We start from the raw sequence: 25,957 nt of genomic DNA on the forward strand, positions 1-25,957 counted from the left end.
TGTCAACACAAGGTGTGCGCACTGAGGCTAAAGATCACACAGCAGGTTTGGGTTTGGTCTCCAGCAGTCGCATTCGCACGGCGCGCACGGAAGCGGCAGCAGCAGCAGCGGCAGCAGCAGCAGCGCTGGCTCGCTCCAACATTTATCTCGCTGTGGATTGTGGGAGTCGAGGACACTGCCCAGGCTTGTTACCGGGGGGCCGACGCACAGCACCGGAGACATATTGCTGCTCCCTGTTCTGTAAGTAAATCCACCGGGTTTGGTTAACGTCGGCTGTGGTCGCCTCGGGTTGTCCGGCTCTGCCTCCGTTTTTCGGGCTGTCTCGTTAATGTTGCCATGTCGTGTTTTTTCTGACATGGAGGCCGAGACCGGAGACCGAGAGGAAGCAGCGGGCAGCTGCCGGGCTCCGCCGCCTCTTCTTCGGGGCTTTCCCCACGAGGAAGACTCGCTGACCGACCAGGAAAATGTCCTTAGGTGGTCTGACAGCCTCCCTCCGCACAGCAGCGTTTATTCGCCCCATCTGCAGATACAGTAAATATACCTGTGCGCGTCATCTAGTGGACTGTTCACATGCGGAAATCGTTGTCTTGTCAGTGGCCAGCTGCTAAATAAATACCCACTGTGTGTGTGTGTCTATTTTTTTAACCCACCACTTACACCTGGACTGAGCAGGGCGAAGCTACAGATGTCGCAGGGAAAATGCGAGCGTTTATTAGTTGATTAATAACGTTATATTTGCTACGGCTTAGATCCTATGTGATGTGGCGCTCATATATATATATATATATATATATATATATATATATATATATATATATATATATACATATATATATATATATAGTTTTTCTCAAAAAAAGGCTTATAGTGAAAATGCTGGCAATAAAGCAGGTTTAGGAAATAGAATGGCCTAGTGTGGGGCTAATTGATTTCCTATAAGAACCGGTTAATTAGTGTAGGCCTGAGCTTCAATATAATTAGATGGTATTTAAGTGCGTTTTTTTTTTTTTTTTTTTTTTTTTTTTTTTTACGTGTTATCTGAATTTATCCACGGATTTGATTTCGTATGAGGTTTTTCCCATACTTTGAAATAATTTCCCATCCCTGTGTTGTCATAGCTGATACTTAGTTGGTTATGTTTAGGCTGATAATGAAATATCTGTCTGGGTCCTTAGCCACTATCCTGTAGGAATACAGAGCAGGCACCAGTGCATCTCTTCTTAAAGGTTAATTCCTCTCTTCCTGCACGTTACTCTGACCGCTGTGTGGCCTAAGAGCAACACCTCAAACAGACTTTCTATTAATTACCCCAGCAGTGAAACTGGATTTCCTAGTTTGTATCTGTGGTGTTTTACCACATCACCAAGCTGCTAAATGAATGGGACTCATGTGCCAGTCACCTTAGTTCTAAAAAACCCCTTTCTGTTTGTTTAAGATAATTCCTTGTTTTCCAAAATTCCTTGTAGTTGCCCCATTGGCTCTTGCTTATCTGATATCATCAGCTGTTACCAGAGGACCAAACTGTTGCGACTTCATGCAATTCCTAGATTAGTTTCAATCTGCCTGACTGCCTTAAACAGAAATATAAAAGCATTCCCAGCAACAGAGATGTACATATATTTTGCCTGCAAAAATATTACAGAATGAAGTTAAGCAGGGGCTCTGACTCTCTTTTTAGTCAAATCCACATCAGATATTAAGTGTGACCCAGGCTCATGTAAGCACATATCAAACACTCCAGCAAAAGGTCAACAACAAACTCTGGGCTCTAATCTATGTGTTAAGAAATACTGGAGTCTGGTGCACTAATATCCACATTTATAACAAAGGTGATAATGGATTCATGCACAGGATTTCTAGATTTTGGGTGTATGACAGCATGGAGTGAAATGCAGGAGATGTTGAAAGAGTGTACTTTATCATCTCATGCCCAAGGGTCTACTCAGTAATAGCATAGTTAAGGTTGGGTATTAAGATACCCTTCCTACTGTATCAGGACTGTACCAACATTTTGATGTCTAGGTCTCTCGGTGAACACAAACTTCAATCAAACGTGATCTGGCATTACAATTGAACAGAGCACAACTTCACTGATCAGTTTAGTTTTGAAGAACTTAACACTGTTTCATCTTATCACTGTTTACCACATTCCAATGGGGAGATAGTTTAAACCTCTTGAAACTGGCATATCTCCTTTAACAGAGGAGCAAAATGAAGTCGTCACAACTCGAGGAAGCGCGTTTTGTGACAGTTGTTTACAGGAGAACATATAAAGACAGGTCTAACTGTGCTGGGAGCTTCCTAGTTTTTGAGAAGGCGATATGTCTTATTTTGAAAGTCGAAGCCATCACCTCATTGAACTGTGTTACAGCCTAGGGAGACGATGCAACACAGCAGTACTCACTCCAAAAACAGTCTGTGAAGTTGTGCTCTGCATGAATCGAGTGATGCCACAAAATGTAACGAAGTTTGGGTTCGACAAAGTGAACCTATCATCAAAATATAGAATATCAAAGCTTCAAAATGCTGGATTCTTACAATAACAATGCACCAATTCTTGAAATACTGTCACACTTTATTGAAGAATTTAATTTTTGGGGTCTGACGCGGTTAAGGAAGAGCAGATGGCAGATGACAGGCATTAAAATTATTTTCTCTGAGATTGGAATGGAGACCATGTATAGAATCAGCCATAATGCAATTACATCTATTATGGATGCAATTTGCTGGTCTGGCGGATTCCTAAAATGAGAGCCATACAGACTTGCCACCAAATTACGTACATATTTGATGTAATTGTATCATAATTTATTCTACATCATCCAAATTCCAGTCTAACTGAGTTCGGCTTTTATGTCCCACAGAAAAAAGCATCTTCCACATGATTAAAAGTGTTTTCATCTATCAAAGAAGTGCGAGTAAGGAATGTTTTTGTTGTTGTTTTTAAGTTCAAAGCTGCGTTTGGCAACTTTGCAAATTAGCCATCCCAAATGGCAGTGAGATATAACTGAAAATTTTTAACTTCAAAACCCACAAGTCATCTAATGAGTCTCTTGTAAACTGCACTGCAGTCAGTGAGCTCTCATCTCTAAGGTTTCCTTTGAAATTAAGTGAAAGATCGAACATTGGTGAATCTAGACGGAGCGCTTGCTCAGTGATATTGAAGTGTCAGTTTGTATAATCTGTAGATTTATCACTGGCTGTGGGTTAATGTACATACCCAACACAAGATGCTGATTTTGGCAAATAGTATGAGTCAGTAGCATCATAAATAGAGGTGATGGCAGTATTTTCACAAGAAAATGTTGCCTAACGCCTCAAGAATTTAAGTCACTCTGAACAGACCCAGTAGTTGCTGTACATTTAGGCTAAGAGCTGCTATAAAACTCAAAGAGGAAATAGGAGTAGTATCCATACTTGTTTATGGATCCCTGTTGTGTCTTCGCAGAGCCTGACACTGGTAGCGGTATCAGCACCATGTCCAGCCGAGGAGGCAAGAAGAAGTCGACCAAGACGTCCAGGTCCACCAAGGCCGGGGTCATTTTCCCTGTGGGACGCATGCTGCGCTACATTAAGAGGGGCTTGCCCAAGTACCGCATCGGGGTTGGGGCGCCTGTCTACATGGCTGCTGTTCTTGAGTACCTTACTGGTGAGACTGTACTGCATTTATTTTGGGAACAATATCCATATCTGAACACAGAGGACAACATCTGAAACTGTGCACAGATGTTTTTAAACCTATATTTTTATGAGTAACATTTGTTGAGATTCATGCTCGTTTTCAGCGGTGTCCTCCTCATACTCTTTCAGTCTCACTGTGTTTCTCCCGGGAGCCGTGCAGTGTAACTGTAGTCGTCTACTGTTGGCAACAGAGCAGCTTTTGTCTCAAGGGCACTTTCACAGTAGTTGTTAAGGGATCTGAGAACTTTACTTACTTCATGCTTTCTGTGAGTCTTTAAAAAAACTTGAAAAACTCTGAAATTATTCAAACAAGACATTAACAAGTAGGCTACTAAATGTCTTAAATACATATATATGTATAGGTCCCATAATTTATATCACCGTGTAATGAAAGGATCATTTTTTTTTACATATTTTATGTATTTAAGTTTCATTTTGATGCAAATATGAAATTAGTGTTATTGACAGATTCTCTATATTTAGTGATATCTAATCAAAACAGAGGTGGATACATGCATATGCATTTAGGTCATTAATTCATTCTTACTGAGCTGATTTTAGAAGATTCTGGGACCACATGAAAGCCATGAGCCATCTCCTGCTGAGTCCACTGCAGTCATTCAGTACCCAAGTGTATTGAATTACATCTTGGTCAGCATGTGATTTAATGCACTTCACTAAGAACATCTGCCCTGTGTGCGACACATTTCCTCATGAATCAGTGGGCATTCCCATAAGCTACATTATGCAAATTATTTTGAAAAAGGTACAGTTGTAGGCTATTACACAATCAAAGTTTGGAAACCAAACTGTTCAAAGATGGAGAGATTTGATGGCCTCCTTGCTGTAGGAAAAGTGGTAACCACTGCCCTCAGTCTGTTCTGCATGACTTACTAAACGTCCAAACATCCGGTAAACAGGTACACACTCATATATCATTCCAGAGGCTCCACTTATTTTTTTTTTTTCCATTTTCATTGCAGTCATCCACCCATAATGTGTACTCCCAGCCACCACCATGTTTGTTGTTATTCAGCAGACCGGAAAAACACACACCAAAAGCCCCGGCTATGTCATTATTTCTTTGAATGAACAGTTTCCATCAGCCTTTATTACATTTTCTCTTTGTTGACTGACCAACTAATCCACCTCAGCCATTTGTAAAAACTTTAGGAGTATTTGCATAATTCCATTGGTTCCATTCAAGTTTTCTAATGTACAAAAGTCAAAATTCACATAAAAATGGGTAGATAGAAACCCCACTATTGACTGTCTAAAATATAGTATCACTCAATACTGTTATCATAATATTTTCCAGGCTCAGTGTGCACTGCAATATTTAGTCAGATAATATCATCGATAATTATTTTTTTCTATTGATGTTGCCATGTAGCTGAGATCCTGGAGTTGGCCGGCAATGCAGCCAGGGACAACAAGAAGGGTCGCGTCACACCACGACACATCCTGCTGGCCATCGCAAATGATGAGGAGCTCAACCAGGTCGGTTGTTGCAGAGAGATGTGCTAAAATTGAAAAAAAAAAAAAAAAAAATCAGTGTGAAGTAGGCACTAACAGGGACTTTGTATTTAGCACTTTCCTTTGACTCGGCTCAAACCATGACCTTCCACTTACCGTCACTAGTTGACCATAAGAGGTTCAATATGCCCCGAGGCAGCTTATCCATCACGTTAAAAAGGATCCAGACTGAGAGGATTTACTACAAAAAGCATGAATCACATGGTAACAGCTGTTACAAATGGACTGCACTCTCCCAAACACAGCCACTATATTGGATTATCAACATAAGCATGACTGCTGTTGCTTTTTTATGCACCTCTATATGGAACATCCAGTCAGGATTGGTTATTGATTGATTGTGTTTCTCCACTCAGCGGTATCCAGCTCCATGAATCATTTATTCTCACTTGCAGTCACTTTGTAATAACATAGCCATTTGAATTTTGTGATTTGTTCTCTCATAGCTATCGTGGGGGCTGCTATCATGATTAGATTGTCACAAGGATGAATAGGCATTTCAGATCTATTCACAAATCATACAAGCAGACGATCTATTGTGGTCATATTGATGGCTGTAAACAGAGACTAACAGCCCTCCCAGACCAGCTGCCAGCTGGTGTCTGCGTTAAGTGCAGGGGTGACACATTGTATCTCCACACTAGACACAATGAGGATGTGTCACAAAAAAACTCTGAACCACTTATTTAGAGGCACAGTTTGAGTGAATTATCCCTTTAAATAAAATGACTTTAGGACATGTGCAGGGGCAGCTGGAGTGTCATGTCGCAAATAGAAATAGAGCGAGCAGCAGCATAAGGCAAAAATGATGCAAGGCAGCTCTCGAAGCCACAGTAGGTGTTACAGTAACAGCCATTGCCTGTCTCTTGTGAAGCGGTATCCCTCAGAACAGTGTGTGTTTGCTCATTTCTCTTCCGGGTTTGATTTTCTGAGAAAATAGCATGTCAATCCAGTGCTGTAGTAGCTGACTTAAACAGTTACAGTTATGGCTAAAAAAAAAAAAAATCAAGAGTCATATGTCCACCAAATTTCATTAAAATGGGTTTCTTACTTTGTGAGATATCTAGCTAACAAACACACTAGAGCTAAAGCCTAACTTTCCAGCCACATTGGTAGAGGTAATTAATGAATGCAAACAAAAGTGCTGGACCCGAGGAGCTGAAGTTTCCTCCTCTCTCTTCCTGTCTTAGTTGCTGAAGGGAGTGACCATCGCAGCAGGTGGAGTCCTGCCCAACATCCATCCAGAGCTTTTGGCCAAGAAGAGAGGGACGAAGGGCAAACCGGAGACACAAGTCACACCTACTCCTGAGAAGAAACCCAAGTCAGCCAAGAAGCCTGTGACCAAGAAACTTGGTGGGAAGAAGGCAGGAGGAAAGGCTAAGGTATGACAGCTGAGCAGGCTGGCCCGGTGGTCGGAGGGTCCTCTCCGACACTGAAATGTCAAACAACCAGTCTAGCATGTTTGAAGTGGTTTATTCAGACTATCCAGCATTCATTTCCATTAATTTTGCCAGGTCAGAGCAATGTTATTCACACTCAGGTAACACCAAATAACAAAAAAATACATATATATTAGAAAATGCAAGTCTCAGTCCTCTTAAAAATGAGCTGCGGCGTGGTCCATTAGGAGTGAGAACATAATCAAATTTTGACATCTGACAGCCAGTAATTACTCATGCTTGGAAGCGTGGCGTTGGAAAATGAACAGAGAGACCTCACTGCCAAAATCTGTAACCTCACAGGATGATATGTTACCAAAACTCTGTCCAGTAAACAAGCTACTCATGATTCCATGTGACTTTTGTTTACAAAGAACGGTTTCCTGTCAGAGTAAATCTTATGGAACCAAATACTAAAATCCACCAAAATAGCTTCTGCAGTATGGTTTGGACCAAACAAGAGTGTGCTCGTACAGTCGGCCTGTCTCACGCCACAGAAACCAGAGAAAAGTCCTTCCCTGTGAGCGGCGTTTTGTAAAACTATTTTCACAATGGTTTAACACCACACTAAAAAGGTATGGCTTCCAAGCTTGTGTTAATGTAGGTTTATTTTTTTAATTTATGCTGTTTAAGAGACAGCAGGCAGTGGAGAGTGACAGGTAAAATCAAGAGTGGCATGATCCAACAAACGTCATTTGCCAGATTTAACCCCTGACATTTTTAGTCCATGGTGTATGCTTTAGGTTGCATAGCTGACAGGACTCTGTATTTATAATTTGAGCCCAGATCATGTTCAGATAGGGCTATCAAACATTTTTAGCTACCATTTACTGTTACAGTGTATGTGAGTTGGAGTGTCCTCAGATTGGTTCAAACTAATTGTGTGAGAATCAGAAATTACCACATATTACAAGATATCACTCATATGGATAAGTTGTTTTCAATAACTTTAGTAATTGCTTTCAATAATTCATGTACTGCTCTCTAGCAGAGGGCTTGATTATTTTTCTGTGCTACATTTATTTCTGTTTATATGAGCATTTTCAGCATTTTCAATAAATCATTGTTCCACACTTCACTGATTATTGTGGAGCACACTCCACTGCAGACATTTGTAAGCAATAATTATACCAGACCTAATCCCATTATTATTATTTGTTACGGTTTAAAAAGTCTCATTGGTATATTTATATCATTATTTGTGATAGATGCACCATATTTGTCCTGTATTTGTTTGAATAGACCAAGAAGATGAGATGATTGAGTTTGAATTTTGACTTGAGTCATTTATGCTCACAGTTTTACAGCAAATCTGAGCAGAACTTTCCAGGCGTTAAATCTAGATGTCTTGGACTTAACAGATGAAGAAAAAATAACAAACACATATCAACAACACCAGAACAACACTGGAACAATACTGAACAATACTGTAACCAAGGCACTAAACAACCCTGAGAATGACACATATTAGTGTAGAATTGTACCTATGCGTCAGTGTACTCTGATTGCAGTGTAGAAAAATGATAAATCTGCACTGTTGTGGCATTTTTATAGCATCCAGAGGGCAAAATCTGATTAGTGTGATTAGTCTGATTAGCTCTGCTAAATAATTATATTGATTGATTTAGCTGACTTGATTTGATAAGTAAAGGAAAGACAATCAATACATTACTTACGGGAGAAATTACTTGAAATATGAAACAGTGTAATTCAGAATAAATGAGTCACATGATGGACATTTGGCTGTGACATGTTTTGATGTGTCCTCACAGAAACAGGGAGAGGTGAGCAAGGCGGCGTCGGCAGACAGCACCACAGAGGGAACCCCAGCCGACAGCTTCACCGTCCTCTCCACCAAGAGCCTCTTCCTGGGTCAGAAGGTCAGTCTCCTCTACACCTTCTTCAACACAGGTCCATGCCAAGGAAGAAACTAGATGCACTCATACTTAACCCATGCCAGACTAAAATAAGGTTTTTAAAACGATTCATCACCTCCACCACGTCACCACTATTCTAACACTAGACAGACCTGTGCTAACTGCTGAGTGAAGGATGCACTTGTACTTGTTCAGCTGCTGAATATCAAGCTCACACTGAGCTTAAATAAGTTTGCAGAGGATTCACTCGCTCACTGTGCAATAGAGCAGAAATCTCAGGAAAGTTGATTTTCACACATAAACCGAGTAAAAACACTTGTCCCACTTGTTTGAACTGAAATTGCCATGTGTCTCACTCGCGCTGCCACTACATGTTAGCAAATGTTTTCACAGCTAACATTGCTGCAGAGCTCGGCTGCTCAGTTGGCTTGTAGAAGAACTGGTGTGAGAAAGGTGACGATTGATGCCATCGCTAAGTGAACCTCCATTTCAGATTGAAGGACTTTGCCCACCCTCACCTCCTCTGATATAACTTTAGACTGGTAAAATAACCCTGGATAAACCAGGGCTAACAAGCTAACATGAGGCCAGCAGAGGATAACAGGTATTGAAGAGCCAATTCAGCAGGAGTGGGAGAAATCACCCAATAAGCCTCTGTCTGCATGGACTTAAGATTCATAAAGTTTCATCAATAAGATCACTACTGAGCATCTTTCACAGAATATAAACAAAGTTTTTGTTTCTTCTAGTTTTCTCAGTTTGTTGGCCTTCTGCCCTTCACAATGTTACTAATAACTAAATATATGTTTGTTTATTTATTTATTTATTTATTTTTGCACAGCCTTTCCCCGGTGTGCAAGGAATATACCATTCACATTAATACAATTATGTGACTTGAATTCCACCTCATTTTCTGGAGTCCATTTGAAAACCTGTCTGCTTCTGTCAATACCTCCAGATCTAATAAGAAATTAATAAGAGATGATGGCTTTCACTGTAAGTTTGTCTCATGGAAAGAGCAGATGTCTCTGATGTTTAGTCCAATCAGTGTAAATATTCTGAAGGCTGTGCTTCCTAAACAGTCTGCTTTAGTTATTTGTCATTCATATCAGGGCATCCAGTACATTACAAGAGAGCAGTACATTAAGTTTGCATTGATGGATGTTGCTTCTGTACTTTGACAAGTCATTGACAGCTGCATGTGTTTCTTGTTTTCCTCTGCGGCTTTGGCGCTGCTGTAAAACAGTCACCTGCTTTTGTGCCCATTTGTGAGTTTATTTGCTGATGATGCCCCTGCATATTTTGATTTAGTGCATAAACTAATATTCTAATGCTGTAGGAATACTAATACACTAATTAATACTAGCTAATTAATCCAGACTACTCTATTAGCACAGACATGATACTGCAAGTAAATTGGGTATTGATGTTGTCCTTATAATTTGGATAGAATAGACTGAGACAGTTTTTTTACACTGCAGGTTCATGCACAACATCACAGGTTTTTGAGCACCCTGCAGAAATGAATAGCTTTTGCTTTTCTTCTCTCATCAATCAGCACTCCTGTGAGGTGTTTATTTCACTGTCATTTTTATAAAAGGAATACAGCTTTTTGTACATTTTTATATGGAGTAAAACACCTGAAATCCAGATTGAATAACATCAAGGTTCAACCACTTACTCCTTCCTGGTTTGCCACATTGCTTTACACATTGCCTGATGGATTAGATGAAAATGCATTGTGATCTAATCGAACTTAGTCTTAAAAGTGATTATGCTAAAAGGGGCACCGTACTGCACTGAACAGCAGACTGTAGCAGTAGTTGAAATCAATGAAAGATAATGAATCAACTGAATGCAATTAACCCCCCACTGATTAGGAAGATTAAACCGTGAATACAAAACCTGGTATATTGTTATTTTACAGTCTAATTATTGTCACTGCACAGTTCCTCCCCTAGATTTTCCTTTATGTATTATTCAATCTCAGATCTCAGTCACAGTCTGCATCAGTATTCTGTTCCATGCTTTGTCTTGGGGTTTTCTGTGGCATTTTCTTATCAAGCCTTAACTGCTGGCAGCTCAATAAGTAAGGTGTTTCAAAGGAACTGGGATTAAAGATGACTGGTGAATCTTCAATTCTGAAATACTAACAGTCTGTCCATTTGAAATTCTTACTTTTAAAAGGATACCTTGACATTTTGACTTTTCAGATGATTATTAATCTTAGCTGAGGACTTGTCATATTGTTGGAAAATGTTTGCATTTTGTCCTTTAGTCTTCATAAAAAAAAATATTGCCGTAATCCTCAGCAGTGCTACAGGATGCAGCTAGCAGTGAGTCTAGTAAGATTTAGTATTAGGAATAAACGAAATATATACATAAAGATAACGGCATATCTACAACAGTACACGTAATAGAGGACAACTGGACTAGAGAGGGTGCATGATAATTAATTGCACATAATATATGACTGCATAGTGAGAGTATGCCGTCTTTATGCCTTTAGATAGGCTTTACATATGAAGAGTTAATTTCCAAAAACAATATGCATTAACCTGATAGTATGTTTTTTTTGTTTTGTTTTGTTTTTTTTTAACATGCAGGGTTCCTACACAACCTAGAAATTTGTACTGGAAATAGTTTATAAAATTTGGCTGAGATGACATTTTCTGACGTTCTCCTGAGCTCAAATTGCAGCTGTTCAGCGCCTGTTGATACCCAGCTGTCGTCTTTTGCCATGCCACATTTGGTAGGCAAAACAGGTCAGAATCGTGCAAAACGGTGCTTTGATCACTCTGTATGTTATCCTGTTCATTTATATATACATAAACAACAACATGTACATTGCAGAAATGTGTTGGGAGAGTGTAATTTGAGACATCAATTTCACACCATTTTGAGCTATTTGAGCTTTGTCCAGTCTGGATCATCCAAAGGTGACTTGAGAAAAGGCTAAAATGTCTTAGGGTCAGTGAACATGTCCTTTTAAAAATCCTGGGAAATGATTTCCTCAGAAGAGTGGGAACCCTGACATGCTTTGTAGAAATGAATACAGTTGAAGACATCTGCAAATGGACTCTTCATATATTGCTCTCTTTATAGACGTTAATTTGTATATTTCACTCTGGTCACTTACATTAGCATCCAGTCACTTTGTGCTGTCAGGCAGCTTAGAGGACAGTACAGTTGCAGCTGCAGAGCAGACATTGATTGTCCCGTTCTGATCAGTCAAGGTATCCCTTTAAGTTGTGCTGTGAATCTTGTTTCTAATTGCTTTGCTTCCTCCCTCCTTCCTTCTCGACCCCCTCCCCCTCTCCTCTGCATGCCTCCCCCCTCGCCCCCCTGGCCTCCCCCCTACGCAGCTCAACCTTATCCACAGCGAGGTCAGTAACTTGGCTGGCTTTGATGTGGAGGGGGTCATCAACCCCACCAATGCTGAACTTGAACTTAAAGATGATCTAGGTGAGCGCCCCAGCCCCCTTCTCTCATCCTGGTGGGGTTTTGGGGAAAAAAAAAATCCTTGAAAGTTCAACAACTTAGCAGCCTTGGTCATGAAACAAAAATCACCTTGGTAGGGAAACAAGGAGGGATGGATAACAGCTTGGCTTTTGATTGCTGATGGCCGTGAACAGTTCCATTGTGGCTTAACATCTTTTGGCCTCTAAGCTTGTTGACCGCTCACACATTGTCTGAGTTTCCTCGTCTTTCATGTCCGAAAGAAGGAATGGACTTCAAGGGACATGTTGATGTTATGTTTCTTGCAGTATTAATGCACAGTGAGGGTCCCAGGTTTCTCTATGACTATAGGTGACTGTTCTTCTCTGTAGCTGACATTGACCTCTGACCTGTTAGTGGAGGTCAAAGACTAAAGAAAGAAAGGAAGAAGAAGACAGGATCATGGATCAAGAATCAAAGGAACATTTAAACAACAATGTAAAGAATAACAATAATAAGAAAAAGAAGAAATACAGAATTCATAGTAGTAAAACGTTTTTCTTATGGAGACATTCAAGGATTTTATCAAAGTCCCTCAGAGCAGCTGCCCCCGTGGCTCTGCCTCTCATATAGATACATTAAGGTGCATTCCAGCTTGCCCCCCTTACAGTTGGCTGTTATATCTCATAATTCTTTGCACATGCACTAAATCAAAAGTCAACATAATTGCATGGCATGTAAATTAGATGTCTTGGCCCACTGCTGCCTTCAGAATCAATGTAAATTGACAAGTACAACAAATGTACATGATTTTGCATCTTGTTGATGCAGTGGCATATTGAAATAGAGCACCGATTCATCAAAGCAGCCAGAACACTGACACAGAAATCTGTTAGCTGCCCACTGCAGACTTACTGTAAGGTTGGCAGCCTGGAGTGTGATCATTAAATTCCTGGTTCTGCTTAATCCACTTGGGGGCTTTTTCAGAATATAGGATTACACCATTGGCCAGAAAACTAAAAATAAATAAATAATAGTGTTGTCTTGATCTTCTTGATTTGAATAAAAATACAACCTCAGTGTTAGGCTGGGCACTATCCAGCTGTCTTGTATATTGATGAGTAAAAAAAAAAAAATCATGGTATACATATATATATATCTATATTTTTTAAAGTTAGTCTGGCTAACAGTGCAATCCTGCTTCCTAATTGGATAATCTGACCCTCCATTGTTCCCAGTTGCCTCCTTGTTTCCTGTGATGTCATCAGACAATAAGGAGTGCGCTCACTTCTCTGTTTCTTTACTTCTCTTTCTCTTTCATTCTTTTATGTTCTGTTTCTCTACATCCTTTCCCCATCATGTTACTCCTTATCACGCACTGTTTTTACCACCATGTTGTTTGCCTGTCGTTGTTGTTGTCTGTAGTTGCAAGTTGTCCAAGCCGACATTTCCATCGTGGACAGCGACGCTGTCGTTCACCCGACCAACTCCTCCCTCTATACAGGTGGTGAAGTAGGTAAAGGAACTATTGACACCACCGAGACCACGACTGCTTGTGTCTTCTCTCCTCATATATCCCAGATAGCCTGCATTAAAGTCAGCAACACATTTAGTATTTGTGCATTTCGGACATTTAGCTGATGCACTTTTACATATAGTAGAGTGATGTACAAAATATGAAAACCTCCAATGGCAAAGGAGGGGATTGCACCCATAACTTTACTAAACTTAACATGATGATTTCTATTTATGCCATCTAGTGGAAACTAGCATCCAAAGCACCACACAGTGCCATGAGTGGTCTTAGAGTTGGTGCCAAGCTCTACCCATTGAGCTAATTCCACCATAGAAAATGCTCATTAATGCTCACTAATTAGGATTTTGAAACACGCAAATGTTACTCATGCAGAACATATAGTGCCAAATGAAATATGGGCGACACATAACAGTTTAGTAAATCACACAATGAATACACTATAAATAGCTTTTCTGTCTGTGTGATCGGGAAACCATGTGGGCAATCTGGGATCCGCTTCTTTTCTTGCAACCCCCCAATCCCTTTGATTGTGCTGAAAGTTCAGCTTTACAATAGTGTCCACCACAAATAAGACAAATTTATTTATAGAGGATTTAGACTCAAATTCTTGAAGGTTGATCAGTGGACATGCGTCATGAAGAAATGTCCTTTTAATCAGGATAAATGTTTGATAATTTAACCACTAATTACTATACAGCAACACTACAAATGCCAGATTCATTACTTTATATTTGTTTGGATTGGCTATGGCCCTGTTGCTTGATGTAATTGGAAGAGCTGGTTTTACTAACTCTTTTCTTTCAAAGGCTGCCATTAATTTTATTGTGTTCTTCTTGCCTGCCTGTTTTCAATGTTATTGCAGCCAGGACATTCACATCTGTGGTTGACTCGGATCATCACCCTCCTCTCTGGTTTTCTGCCTCGCTTCTCTCTTTAGATTTTTTTTTTTTTTAAACCATTTTACCATTAAAATGAACAGGAAACAAAACATAGTTAAATTTTCTTTTCCAATACCCCAATCCAGATTTTATTTGGCCACATAAATGTTATAAACTTAAGATGTTTACATAGGTTCTTGAAGAGTTGGAGTTGATTTGATATGTCATTATGACTGAAAACACGGCTGTTTTTCTTTAAATATGAATGAAATCAATGTAAATAGAGCTTAACAGCCTCAACAAATAAGACTCATCTTTAGCTGTTATGTACGGTCAGCTTTGTATCAGAATTTGTTTAATGTGTTTAATTTGAGAGCGAAAAATTTCTCCTGAATCCAGTATAAACTGGAAGACAGAGGAAAACAATTAGAGGCTTTAATACACAAGTTTAACTGAGTCAGAATGAGTCATTTGGAAAAGAGCAGCTTTAAATCTTTGCACTTCATGTGTGATCCCAAGTCCCACAAATCAAGTAACGAATTGACTCAAAACCACATGGGAGGTGCTCAGAAATTCAGAGATGGGCGAGGTGAAAAGAGTTACAGCATCGACGTCTGCCTGCCTACCTGTCTTCATGTCTGTCTGCATGAACGTCAGCCCTCCTCTCACCCTTCCTCTCTCTGTTCATGGGAACATGACCACCCAGCTCTCTCTCCCACCTGCAGGTAGCGCTCTCGAGAAGAAGGGAGGGAAGGAGTTCACTGAAGCGCTCCAGGAGCTCAAGAAGAAAAATGGCCCTCTAGAGGTGGCTGGAGGTAAGTGCTTACTGTCCAGGCGTAATTATAGGGGCATCAGTACCTGCTGCAGCAGTGGATGGCACACTGAACTGCATTAAATGTTTTCACAGCTTAGCACAGAAAGCGAGACCATGTTGACTGGTGTTGTTAATGAACATTATGTAGAATGTAAAGACCAGGAAAATGGGTGTTCCACATTTGACATCAAAGCATGTGACATCTCAATGTTATGATGTCGCCATTCTGTCCTTACAGGTTTTTGAATGAGCAAGTACTGAACAGTGGCGCATTTGTTTAAGATAGTTACTGAACATGTTAGGGTTTATGTTTCCTCTCTTGATCAGTGTAAAGAATCTAATTAACCATTTGAACACTTAAAAATCCCCTTACATAGCTGCAAAATCAGAAAAAAATGCTTTAATGCATATAGCAGGACAGTGTTACGTATACATACAGTACAGGCCAAAAGTTTGGACACACCTTCTCATTCAGTGCGTTTTCTTTATTTTCATGACTATTTACATTGTAGATTCTAACTGAAGGAATCAAAACTATGAATGAACACATGTGGAGTTATGTACTTAACAAAAAAAGGTGAAATAACTGAAAACATGTTTTATATTCTAGTTTCTTCAAAATAGCCACCCTTTGCTCTGATTACTGCTTTGCACACTCTTGGCATTCTCTCGATGAGCTTCAAGAGGTAGTCACCTGAAATGGTTTTCCAACAGTCTTGAAGGAGTTCCCAGAGGTGTTTAGCACTTGTTGGCCCCTTTGCCTTCACTCTGCGGTCCAGCTCACCCCAAACCATCTCGATTGGGCTCAGGTCCGGTGACTGTGGAGGCCAGGTCATCTGCCGCAGCACTCCATCACTCTCCTTCTTGGTCAAATAGCCCTTACACAGCCTGGAGGTGTGTTTGGGGTCATTGTCCTGTTGAAAAATAAATGATGGTCCAACTAAACACAAACCGGATGGAATGGCATGTCGCTGCAGGATGCTGTGGTAGCCATGCTGGTTCAGTGTGCCTTCAATTTTGAATAAATCCCCAACAGTGTCACCAGCAAAACACCCCCACACCATCACACCTCCTCCTCCATGCTTCACAGTGGGAACCAGGCATGTGGAATCCATCCGTTCACCTTTTCTGCGTCTCACAAAGACACGGCGGTTGGAACCACAGATCTCAAATTTGGACTCATCAGACCAAAGCACAGATTTCCACTGGTCTAATGTCCATTCCTTGTGTTTCTTGGCCCAAACAAATCTCTTCTGCTTGTTGCCTCTCCTTAGCAGTGGTTTCCTAGCAGCTGTTTGACCATGAAGGCCTGATTGGCGCAGTCTCCTCTTAACAGTTGTTCTAGAGATGGGTCTGCTGCTAGAACTCTGTGTGGCATTTATCTGCTCTCTGATCTGAGCTGCTGTTAACTTGCCATTTCTGAGGCTGGTGACTCGGATGAACTTGTCCTCAGAAGCAGAGGTGACTCTTGGTCTTCCTTTCCTGGGTCGGTCCTCATGTGTGCCAGTTTCGTTGTAGCGCTTGACGGTTTTTGCGACTCCACTTGGGGACACATTTAAAGTTTTTGCAATTTTCCGGACTGACTGACCTTCATTTCTTAAAGTAATGATGGCCACTCATTTTTCTTTAGTTAGCTGATTGGTTCTTGCCATAATATGAATTTTAACAGTTGTCCAATAGGGCTGTCGGCTGTGTAGTAACCTGACTTCTGCACAACACAACTGATGGTCCCAACCCCATTGATAAAGCAAGAAATTCCACTAATTAACCCTGATAAGGCACACCTGTGAAGTGAAAACCATTTCAGGTGACTACCTCTTGAAGCTCATCGAGAGAATGCCAAGAGTGTGCAAAGCAGTAATCAGAGCAAAGGGTGGCTATTTTGAAGAAACTAGAATATAAAACATGTTTTCAGTTATTTCACCTTTTTTTGTTAAGTACATAACTCCACATGTGTTCATTCATAGTTTTGATTCCTTCAGTGAGAATCTACAATGTAAATAGTCATGAAAATAAAGAAAACGCATTGAATGAGAAGGTGTGTCCAAACTTTTGGCCTGTACTGTATGTATATATATATGTGTGTGTGTGTGTGTCTGTGTGGTATACATATATATATTCCGCACATACTGCAGAGCTGCAAAGCTGCATTTTTAGTGCAATTTTCAAAACCAAGATGCCACTGTTTTTTTATGGCTGCACCATTACATCAGATAGAAAACATCTTGATGTGTTCTGCATCATTTTATACACATTGCCATGTAATCCACAGCAGGACATAGTTGGGATCTTTGGGAACCTTGGGATCTCCTTGGGACTTGATCACTTGACTTTAAAAATAGCTGGAGCAGATTTTAGACCATTTGACCAAAGAGAGAGCAACAGGGCGACAGACCAGTTTTTGTTAACAATTTTCTATTATTCTTTAGCTTTTGAAAAAGTCATTGGTTGATGTTATTGGTCACAAATCACATTTGTCCTGCTGTGGTTGGAGAAATTTACTGCTCAAAGTTTTATTACTGAAGCTTTTACTTTGCTGCATCATGGGAGTTTCACTCTCAAGTTGAAAAAAAAAAGTGTAACTTCAGTTAATGGCTCTTAACCTCAAATTGTACCTCAAAGAGTGAAGTTATAGTCATCTTGTTCCATCTTCTTATTCTTTATCCTCTTAACTTTGTTTGCACTCACACTGCCTCTATTTTATCTTTTTCAACGTGACTTCTTTCCACTGTGGTCATACTCTCAAGCACATTGGTTGCACCACCCAGCTCTTGTGACAGTGATGTCAGTGTGGCCTGTAAATCTCTCATCCAGCACACACGCGCACACACACACACACACACACACACACACACACACACACATACAGAGAGAGAGCTTGAACAGGGTTTGGTCATTTTGGCCACAGCACGAAATGTCAGAACACTCTTGTAAAAATAAGACCTTATGTAATGCAACACACACTTCATCAGTGTACGGGTTTTACAAAATCTTGCGAATGCACACACACACACACACACACACACATGCGTGCGCTTATCACATATTGCTTTCTCCCTCTGTCTTTTCCATCCTCTCACTCATTTTGTACCCCACACTTTGTCTCCTTGTCATTCACCTTTAAATTGTCCTTGTATCCTGGCCTTTTAAAAACTATCAGATATTACATTTTCAATGTAGTCCACCTTCAGTGTGCTGGAGGCTGCTCACTGATCACAGCCAAATTAAGAGTCTGTAAAACCTTCAGTTACATAATAATTTATTTACACGTCAGCCATTGAATTGTGCAATAATGTTTCTTGTAAATTAATTTTGTTTGCGCCAATGAATAGGTGTAATGGACAGTTTAAGAGGCATAGTACTAAATGCTTTTTCAGAGGCTTTTCTGTGCTACAAAGAATAAAATTCTGAGGGAAACATTGAAAAGAGACCAGGAAATGGCACTCACACAGCTTAAAAAAAACTTACATAAAGTAAGTATGTCAAAGCATATATGCTTGACTGGGTGCAATTTCCAGTAGATGCACTGAGTACTTTTTCTTTACTTAATTTTATGGCATGGAAATGATCAAATATAAAAAGCACAAAATATCAGCTGTTGGCAACATCGGTCTAAGCAGTCGGCCACAAAAATCCAGTATAATGCTTGTTGAACCCTGTTGTTCATACACAGGTACAGCTGTCACACACACACATGCTCTCACACTTTCATCTTTCACTCACTCTTTCATTCACACTCTCTGTCCCTCTCTTTTTCTCTCACACTCTGTTACTTTCATTATCTGCCGCTCACATGAGTTTGTCATTCTCAACCTGAACACTATCGGCCCCGACACAACCCTGTGGGTTCTGGTCAGGTCCGTCTTAGATTATTTAATTATTCAAACAGGTTTGATGTGGTTGTGCTCCGTGCCGCTGTGGGCCACCTACAGTACAACATAGCCACACATCTCAGGAGCCCGGGCCTTTGATGTGTCAGATTAGAAGTGAAACGGATGCCGACAAGGTCAAGAAATAGCTAGACTCGGGAGGTTTTGGTCATGTAAGTGTCCAGGAAGTGTGTCTTTTATTCACAGATCAGCTTCTTGCATGCTTGCAGTTCAGTAGCCGCTCATTTGCACTGGGCAGATTCAGACAGTGTATTTTTCAGTGGAGAAACTGTTGGGTCAGGACGGCCTCGGGATTAAAGCGTTGGCCTCAGGCCAGTGTCAGGCTGGATCAGTGCAGGTTCTGGTCCGGTAGGGCTTTGATTTTTGGGTCTGTTACAAACTATAGCTCACAGACACTTTTTCATCCTCCTCAACACCACCTCCGCTCTCTCTCCACTCAGCCAAGTTAACTCAGCATCCTAATCCAGGTCTCTGTGAGGAGCTCATAAGTAGATTACCAGGTGACTGAACACCAAGCCAGCAGAGCCTGTCAGGGATTCTGGGGATCTCGATTGGCTTTAGTGCCAAATCGTCATCCTGACCAGACCTGGCTTAAAAAAAAAAAAAAAAAAAAAAAAAAAAAGACTGTGAAATTGTAGTTCTTCAGTATGTTAGAAAATTATTTTTAAAAAATGGAAAGTATTTGTTCAACTGTGCAAATGGTGGGACTGTGAGTTGAAGTGTTCAAATATTGTAGCTGCATTTTTAGTGTTTAAGAAAGGAGTTTAAACACAAGTTTTAGTTTATTTTGCAAAGCATAACACCTAACTCGTCTGCTGCCTAGATAATGACATCAAACGTCTCCAAATTTGATTTAAAATGGGTGTCAAATATGTCAAAGACGTTTTACCACTTTTACGGTTAAGCAGATGCCTGGAGAATAAAATGAAGGGCTCGATCAATGGTCAGTGAATTAATTCAAACATAGCTGTTGATTTCATTTTGACTTCCAAAAAGGTGAATGTGTGCTTTCTCTATGTCACTTACAGTAACAATGGTTAATTTCTTTGATATACTGCCTGAAAAGTAAATGGCCAGTAAGGCCCTCAAGTAGTTGAGTTTTCGTTATTCTGAAAAGCGAGGTGAGCAGTTGTTTTCTTGTCATTTTGCTTTTTTTTTTGTTTGTTTTTTTTGTTTGTTTTTTGTTGTCGAGTTTTGTAGAAGCACAGTCAGGTGCTCTGAAAATCTGCTGGTTATTTTCCAATTTAAAAGTTAAAAGAGAGAGTAAAGTGTATCATATCAATATCATGTCATATTAGTAAAATAAATGTCCATTTTGTTATTCTGTAGTGCTGAATGTCTGCAGTCTATGCACAGATCTGTTGGTGCTATATTACTGTTGTGATATAACACAATAGAGATTCAAGCTATAGTCAGTTCATGAAAGATTTTGCATTTTGTGCTCTGAGCACGCAGTGTCTGGTATCTCTATCCTTCAGCCCTCCATCGCACAGGAAGTCTTGTGCTTCTCGTTTCAATCAGCAGTAAGAGTGATTTCTAATTAGAAGAACTGGGTAATTAGCATGATTAGCAATACCCATCATGGCCGAAAAGACACAGAAAAGAGCGCCACCTACAGAAATTCAAATTGTATCAATAGAAAATCCAAAGAAAAGGCATCAGTTCTGCCTGCGCTGTTTGATTGGCAGGTGACCTGTGGAAAGTGCAGTGCAGAAACACCAGAGCAATGTTGCTGCTTTGTTTTTGTCTGTTCTCTTCTAGCCTACATCCTCAGCCCAGTACATTTACATACGGTTCCTCTGTTCCAAGCCATAAAACAACTTGAACTTTGCAGGCAATCATGAAAATGGTAATCATCATCTACACACTTATCTCACATCAAGATCACATGTGCGGTCTGACTGGCTCTCACTCTCCTGTCTGAAGTCTCTCCATCTCTCTGTGCCATCTGGAAATCAGCTTGTCCTCAGCGTTGAGTCTGTTATCCAGTCCAGTCCAGTCACACGCTAGCTGTGGGCTAATGAACTATGACTGGAGGCTTTCTCACTTCACAGCATCAAGGGCTTTGGCTGCGGTACAGTGTCTTACAGCACGCGGTTTGATGGAAGGCAAAACTAGATGTTTGAACTCCAGAAACCAACCATGTTTTTCAATTATGTCCAGAAATCTTGTCTTCTCTCCTCCTCTTCTCTCATCTCAGCTTAACTCCAGCTGTCTGGAGAATTGATCTCTCCAGCCCACCTCTGTATAAGACTCTGCTCAAACTCTATTAAGCTCTTGGAGTTTTCCTATGTATATATATATATATATATTTCTTTCTTTCTTTCTTTCCACAAATCAAAGTGTTCTTTCAGAAACTCAATCCATGCAACTGCAACATTTATGTTTTCAGTTCTGATAAAACTAGCTGATTAATTTTATTTTAACCATGGATGTTGGGTGTGGTGCATAAAAATCTGACAAAACATGCAGAAGGAAGCAAAGGTCCAACGTATCTTAAGGTCTCAGTTTCACAGTGCGGGAGCTAAAGGCAACTATGGGCATTGTCCAATCATTTGAGCACCACAGTGTATTTACACCATCTGTATTATTCAGCACTGAGGTGTTTCAACAGGGACAGCAACACCACGATTCTTTTGACACAAGTATATTCTGCCAGCATTTTGTCCTAGAAGTACATTTTATAGATACACCTCATGTCATTTCTTACGGGATGAAACCAACTTGCTGGAGATGCTCCCGGCCTGCCTTTATGTCTTTTCAACATTACAAAGTGATGAATATCAGCAGTGTTGCAGCTTGGTGACTCGGGCAGGGGTTTAAAGTAGGCGTTTGATTTGGTTTGGTGTGGATCTAAAACGTATCTGATGAATGTATGAGAATCCACATGCAGGGGTGCACAACCATCGCATTTGTTTTGCACTTGTCTTTTTTTTTTTTCTTTTCTTTTGGTGTGTGTGTATTTATAGAGAATTAAAGTTGCCATTCAGGAATTAATGCTTGTAATTCCCTCATTCTCACTCTGCACCTTCCTTTTCTACTTTTACTGACACACTGCTCTCCTTTTCTTGGTTCTATTTGTTTTCTCCATTCCTCCTCCCTCCTTCCATGCTTTCTGTCTCCGTCCTTATTTGCTTTCCTGTTCTGTTCACTTTTTCTATCCTTTATTTTCACCACCACCACCCCTTTCTTCATGTACTCCCCTTCTTGCTCTCACCGCTCTAATTGTTCTTCTTCTCTCTTCTCTCTTCTCTCTCCCTCCTCTCTCTCTGTCCATCCCACAGCTGTGTTGACCGGTGGCTATGGTTTGCCTGCAAAGTACGTCATCCACTGTAACAGTCCAGGCTGGGGCTCCGACAAGTGTGAGGAGATGCTGGACAAGACGGTGAAGAACTGCCTGGCCTTGGCTGACGAGAAGAAGCTCAAGTCGGTGGCTTTCCCCTCCATTGGTAGTGGGAGGTACGGAAAGACACACATACACACACACACAAAAATATGAAACCCAGCTACCAGTGGAATATAAATCATGGAATCCTTTATTTCTGAGTATTCTCAGTTTATCTGATGCTGATTAATGCTTAGTAAATAAGTCCTTATGTCACCACTTGAACTGAAGTCAGTTTTCTGAGGCTTGCAACGAGCATGATGCCGTTTGAAAATGTAAATCCCAAATTCCTGGCATGTGCAGTATGTATACAGTGTTGCCTCCTTAAAAAGAAGCCACCTGCACACCCTCCAAATCAGCACTGTACAGTGTAATTATCCTCAGAGAGTAATGTGATTATGTGAAGCACAGAATTGCTAATTATCAATCAACTGTACCAGTTGCTGCTCCACATGAAAAGAAAGATTTTAACATCTGGAAATGTGGACTACAGCTTTCTGCCTTTCTGCCTTTCAGTGAAAACATGCTGTTGTTTTCCTGTTTTTGTGGATTGTAATGCCATATGAATGGATATATCATGCTTGACTATATGGTTGTTTATGTTACGTTATAGACTCGGATTACTTTTTTCTTTTTTTTCTCTAATGTGCACAGCATGTATAGCAAGTACAGTGAGCGATATGTAATATGAAGTTTGTGATAATACCTATCCATGTGCTTCTTTGTTTTCTTTTATGTGCCATTTTACACATCATCAAGTTATTTTAAAGTAACAGAGGAAAATATTATTTATGTTGTGATCACACCAAAGAGGAAGTCTGTTTCTCAAAGTGGTCAACATTAGATTTGGCTTTTAGTTTAACAAGCTTTTTAGAGCTGTTCTGGAGGATGAAATAATCTCATTGGTTGAGTAAAACCGCACTGGGTGGAGCCAAAGAAGGTCTCAAAGGTCTTGTTTCTGTGAAAAGCCATATGACTTCTGGCATAGAGCCACAAATGGCTGATGGGCTACTGTACTATATTATATTTAAATCATACAGTAATTTAATTTGTAATTTGAAAAGCATCTGACAATACAGTTAGCTGCTGAGTCTGTGGTCAGCACATAGGGGAGCACAGTGGCCCACAGCCGGGTGGCCAGTTGTTCAGCAAAGGAGAGATATGCCTGGCAGAGATCCGTTAAATTATTAAATTAGTGCACTCCTCTTGTTTTGTTTTGTTGTGTTTTGTTTTGTTTTGTTGTGTTTTGTTTTGTTTTGTTGTTTGCTTTTCTGGCTAAATAACATTTGATTCAAGTCCAGTGACAAAGGCAAGGGGTGAGATAGGAGCTATCTAATATTATAAAGACAAGCACTCTTGCTGTTTTAAAAAAAACCTAGATAAGCTTTCAAGGTAAGCTACTTAGGCAGCCTGCTAACCTTCTAAAATCATAAATACCATAAACATTAAATAATTAGAAAAAGAAGTCATTGCCATTTACTTATTGCCATTTATGGACAAGTGTCTCCAGTGTTCACCAGCTGTCTTTTCACTGTGCATTGTCTCTCAGGAATGGCTTCCCAAAGCAGACGGCTGCCCAGGTGATCCTGAGGGCCATCTCCAGCTACTTTGTGACCACCATGTCTTCCACCATCAAGACCGTCTACTTTGTGCTGTTTGACAGCGAGAGCATAGGCATCTATGTGCAGGAAATGGCCAAGCTGGAAACAAGTTAAGAGTTTGGAGTATTTGCCTCTTTTTCCCTTTTCAACCAACCATGCCCCTCTCCCACCCCGACCCCAGCTCAACTAGCCCCTGCCTGCCTGGTTAAAGGCTTTTTTGGGATGTTTTTTTTTTTTTCCCCTGCGAGAAAATAGAAAGATGTTTACGAGTGATTTGTTTAAAAACAAAAAAAGAAGAAGAAGAAGAAAAAGAATCTCTATTAAGGCCGGGAACTTATTTTGCATTATGTTTGTATTTTTCCTACATTTGTTTTTATTTCTGATTTTGACTGCCGTCAAAAGTAAAAATGCACTGTTCCTTTTGCAATCCTTCAACACAGATGGTGTCAGACAAAAGATATTCATTGAGTGAGATGACTCACTTTGAGAAGAAATAATTTTCATGATATACAAAAGATGTTATGAGATAGCTAATCCTCAATTATAAGGCTTCTGGAGAAGTCACATGAATACGGGTTAATGCATGTAATGGCAGTAAAGATAGCTATCCTCTTTCTTTTGAACTCAAAAACACAAGACAGTTATTTCAGTGTATTTTGGTATCTGTTCTGCTTTTTGGAACATCTCTTGTTGATAGCACTGTGTAATGAAAAGTTAAAAGTTCAAGAAAAGTTTGCTACTCTTCAGGAGACTATTACAGTGAAATAACGGAATGATTTTTTGTTTTTGTGCTGTGTGTTGCAGAATCCTGTTGGTTTTGCCTTTCTTTATACAGGCAGAAATGTTATGTTTCCTTAATGTGCTGCAGAGACCTTTAATTTCCAAAAATTATAAATAAAAAAAAAAAACAAATACATAAATAAATGTCAGCAATTGGGGTAAAAATGTTAATTCACTGATAGATGCCTCTTATATATCTTACATCATACATTTTACAATATCAGTAATCCTAGTACTCAAGTCATAAAACAGTTTCTATACCCAGTAGCTTATAAGAACAATAACACTAATAATAATAATAATGTTGATGAAAATCATTTAATACAGTGGTTGAAATGGAGATAAAAGGTTTTTGCAGGACATGAGTGGTTTATATTGTGTGTTCCTATCAATGTTTATATAGATGGAGTATTTGTGCAATGTTATAGTAAAATATTGGACTGTAACATAGATTTTTATTTTGTATTTTAATTTGCACACTAATTCTAAAGGCACAGGTGATTTGGAGAAAAAAATTCTAAGAGATTGTTTTTTGCGCGTTTTGTCTTTGTTAAGCCATAAACAAATGCAACTGTATTAATTTTGCTGGAAGGAGTGGCACTCTATTGTCCTGGTTTCTCCCACTCAGCTACCACTAGATGGCTCTCTGTAATCAAGAATTGAATTTTCACCACAGCCATTTTCTGTGCCAGAGAAACCCCTTTAACGAGGAGGGCGACGCAGACTTTGGTTGATTTTGAGTTGGATTTGAATTGGGATCAACGGATGTACACGAGAAACCTGATTGCTCTGCTGCATTTGGACTTTTCAGTAACTTTCTTATGATAAAATGTAAAATGCTTTCTAAAGAATTGCTACAATTGATGATTATACTTGAGGTCTGTACACAGTCCGGTAATAAAATGCCTTTCAAAACAATGGACCTGTTTGTGTTTCATACACACCCTTAGAATGCTGCCAGGGACTGGGGAACCATTAAAAAATGTCTGTTTCATCAAAAAAAAAAAGTGTGGAAAAAGACTGAGTATAAAGTAAACTTTTATTGGAAGAGAAACCTTCATCATCTCCATCAGGAAACTTGATGAGGTTAAAGCGCTGCAG

The 25,957-nt window shown here is 39.9% G+C and overlaps 1 protein-coding gene across 2 annotated transcripts; it reads left to right on the top strand.

The window, feature by feature from the left end:
* On the top strand, positions 1-25,774 carry macroh2a1 (macroH2A.1 histone). Of its 2 annotated transcripts, none has more exons than XM_030069468.1 (9): positions 1-240; positions 3,449-3,649; positions 5,075-5,181; positions 6,408-6,599; positions 8,429-8,536; positions 11,899-11,998; positions 15,112-15,201; positions 22,375-22,549; positions 24,025-25,774. In XM_030069468.1, the coding sequence occupies exons 2-9, from the start codon at positions 3,478-3,480 to the stop codon at positions 24,188-24,190; spliced, it is 1,110 nt and encodes a 369-aa protein (XP_029925328.1). In that variant the 5' UTR covers positions 1-240; positions 3,449-3,477; the 3' UTR covers positions 24,191-25,774. The 2 variants fall into 2 exon arrangements, with proteins under 2 accessions (XP_029925328.1, XP_029925329.1); XM_030069469.1 differs by lacking the exon at positions 11,899-11,998 and adding an exon at positions 13,397-13,487 and having other exon boundaries at positions 4-240.
* Positions 25,775-25,957: the final 183 nt, after the last annotated feature.

Source organism: Myripristis murdjan, chromosome 14 (genome assembly GCF_902150065.1).
Source record: "Myripristis murdjan chromosome 14, fMyrMur1.1, whole genome shotgun sequence".
Lineage (NCBI taxonomy): Eukaryota > Metazoa > Chordata > Actinopteri > Holocentriformes > Holocentridae > Myripristis > Myripristis murdjan.

What these genes read in the sequence shown, in the direction of transcription:
- macroh2a1 (XM_030069468.1), top strand. Translation starts at nt 3,478, where the DNA reads ATGTCCAGCCGAGGAGGCAAGAAGAAGTCGACCAAGACGTCCAGGTCC. An exon ending in ATGATGAGGAGCTCAACCAG is followed by an intron (nt 5,182 to 6,407) that starts GTCGGTTGTTGC and finishes TTCCTGTCTTAG; the next exon opens with TTGCTGAAGGGAGTGACCAT. An exon ending in CCCTCCATTGGTAGTGGGAG is followed by an intron (nt 22,550 to 24,024) that starts GTACGGAAAGAC and finishes ATTGTCTCTCAG; the next exon opens with GAATGGCTTCCCAAAGCAGA.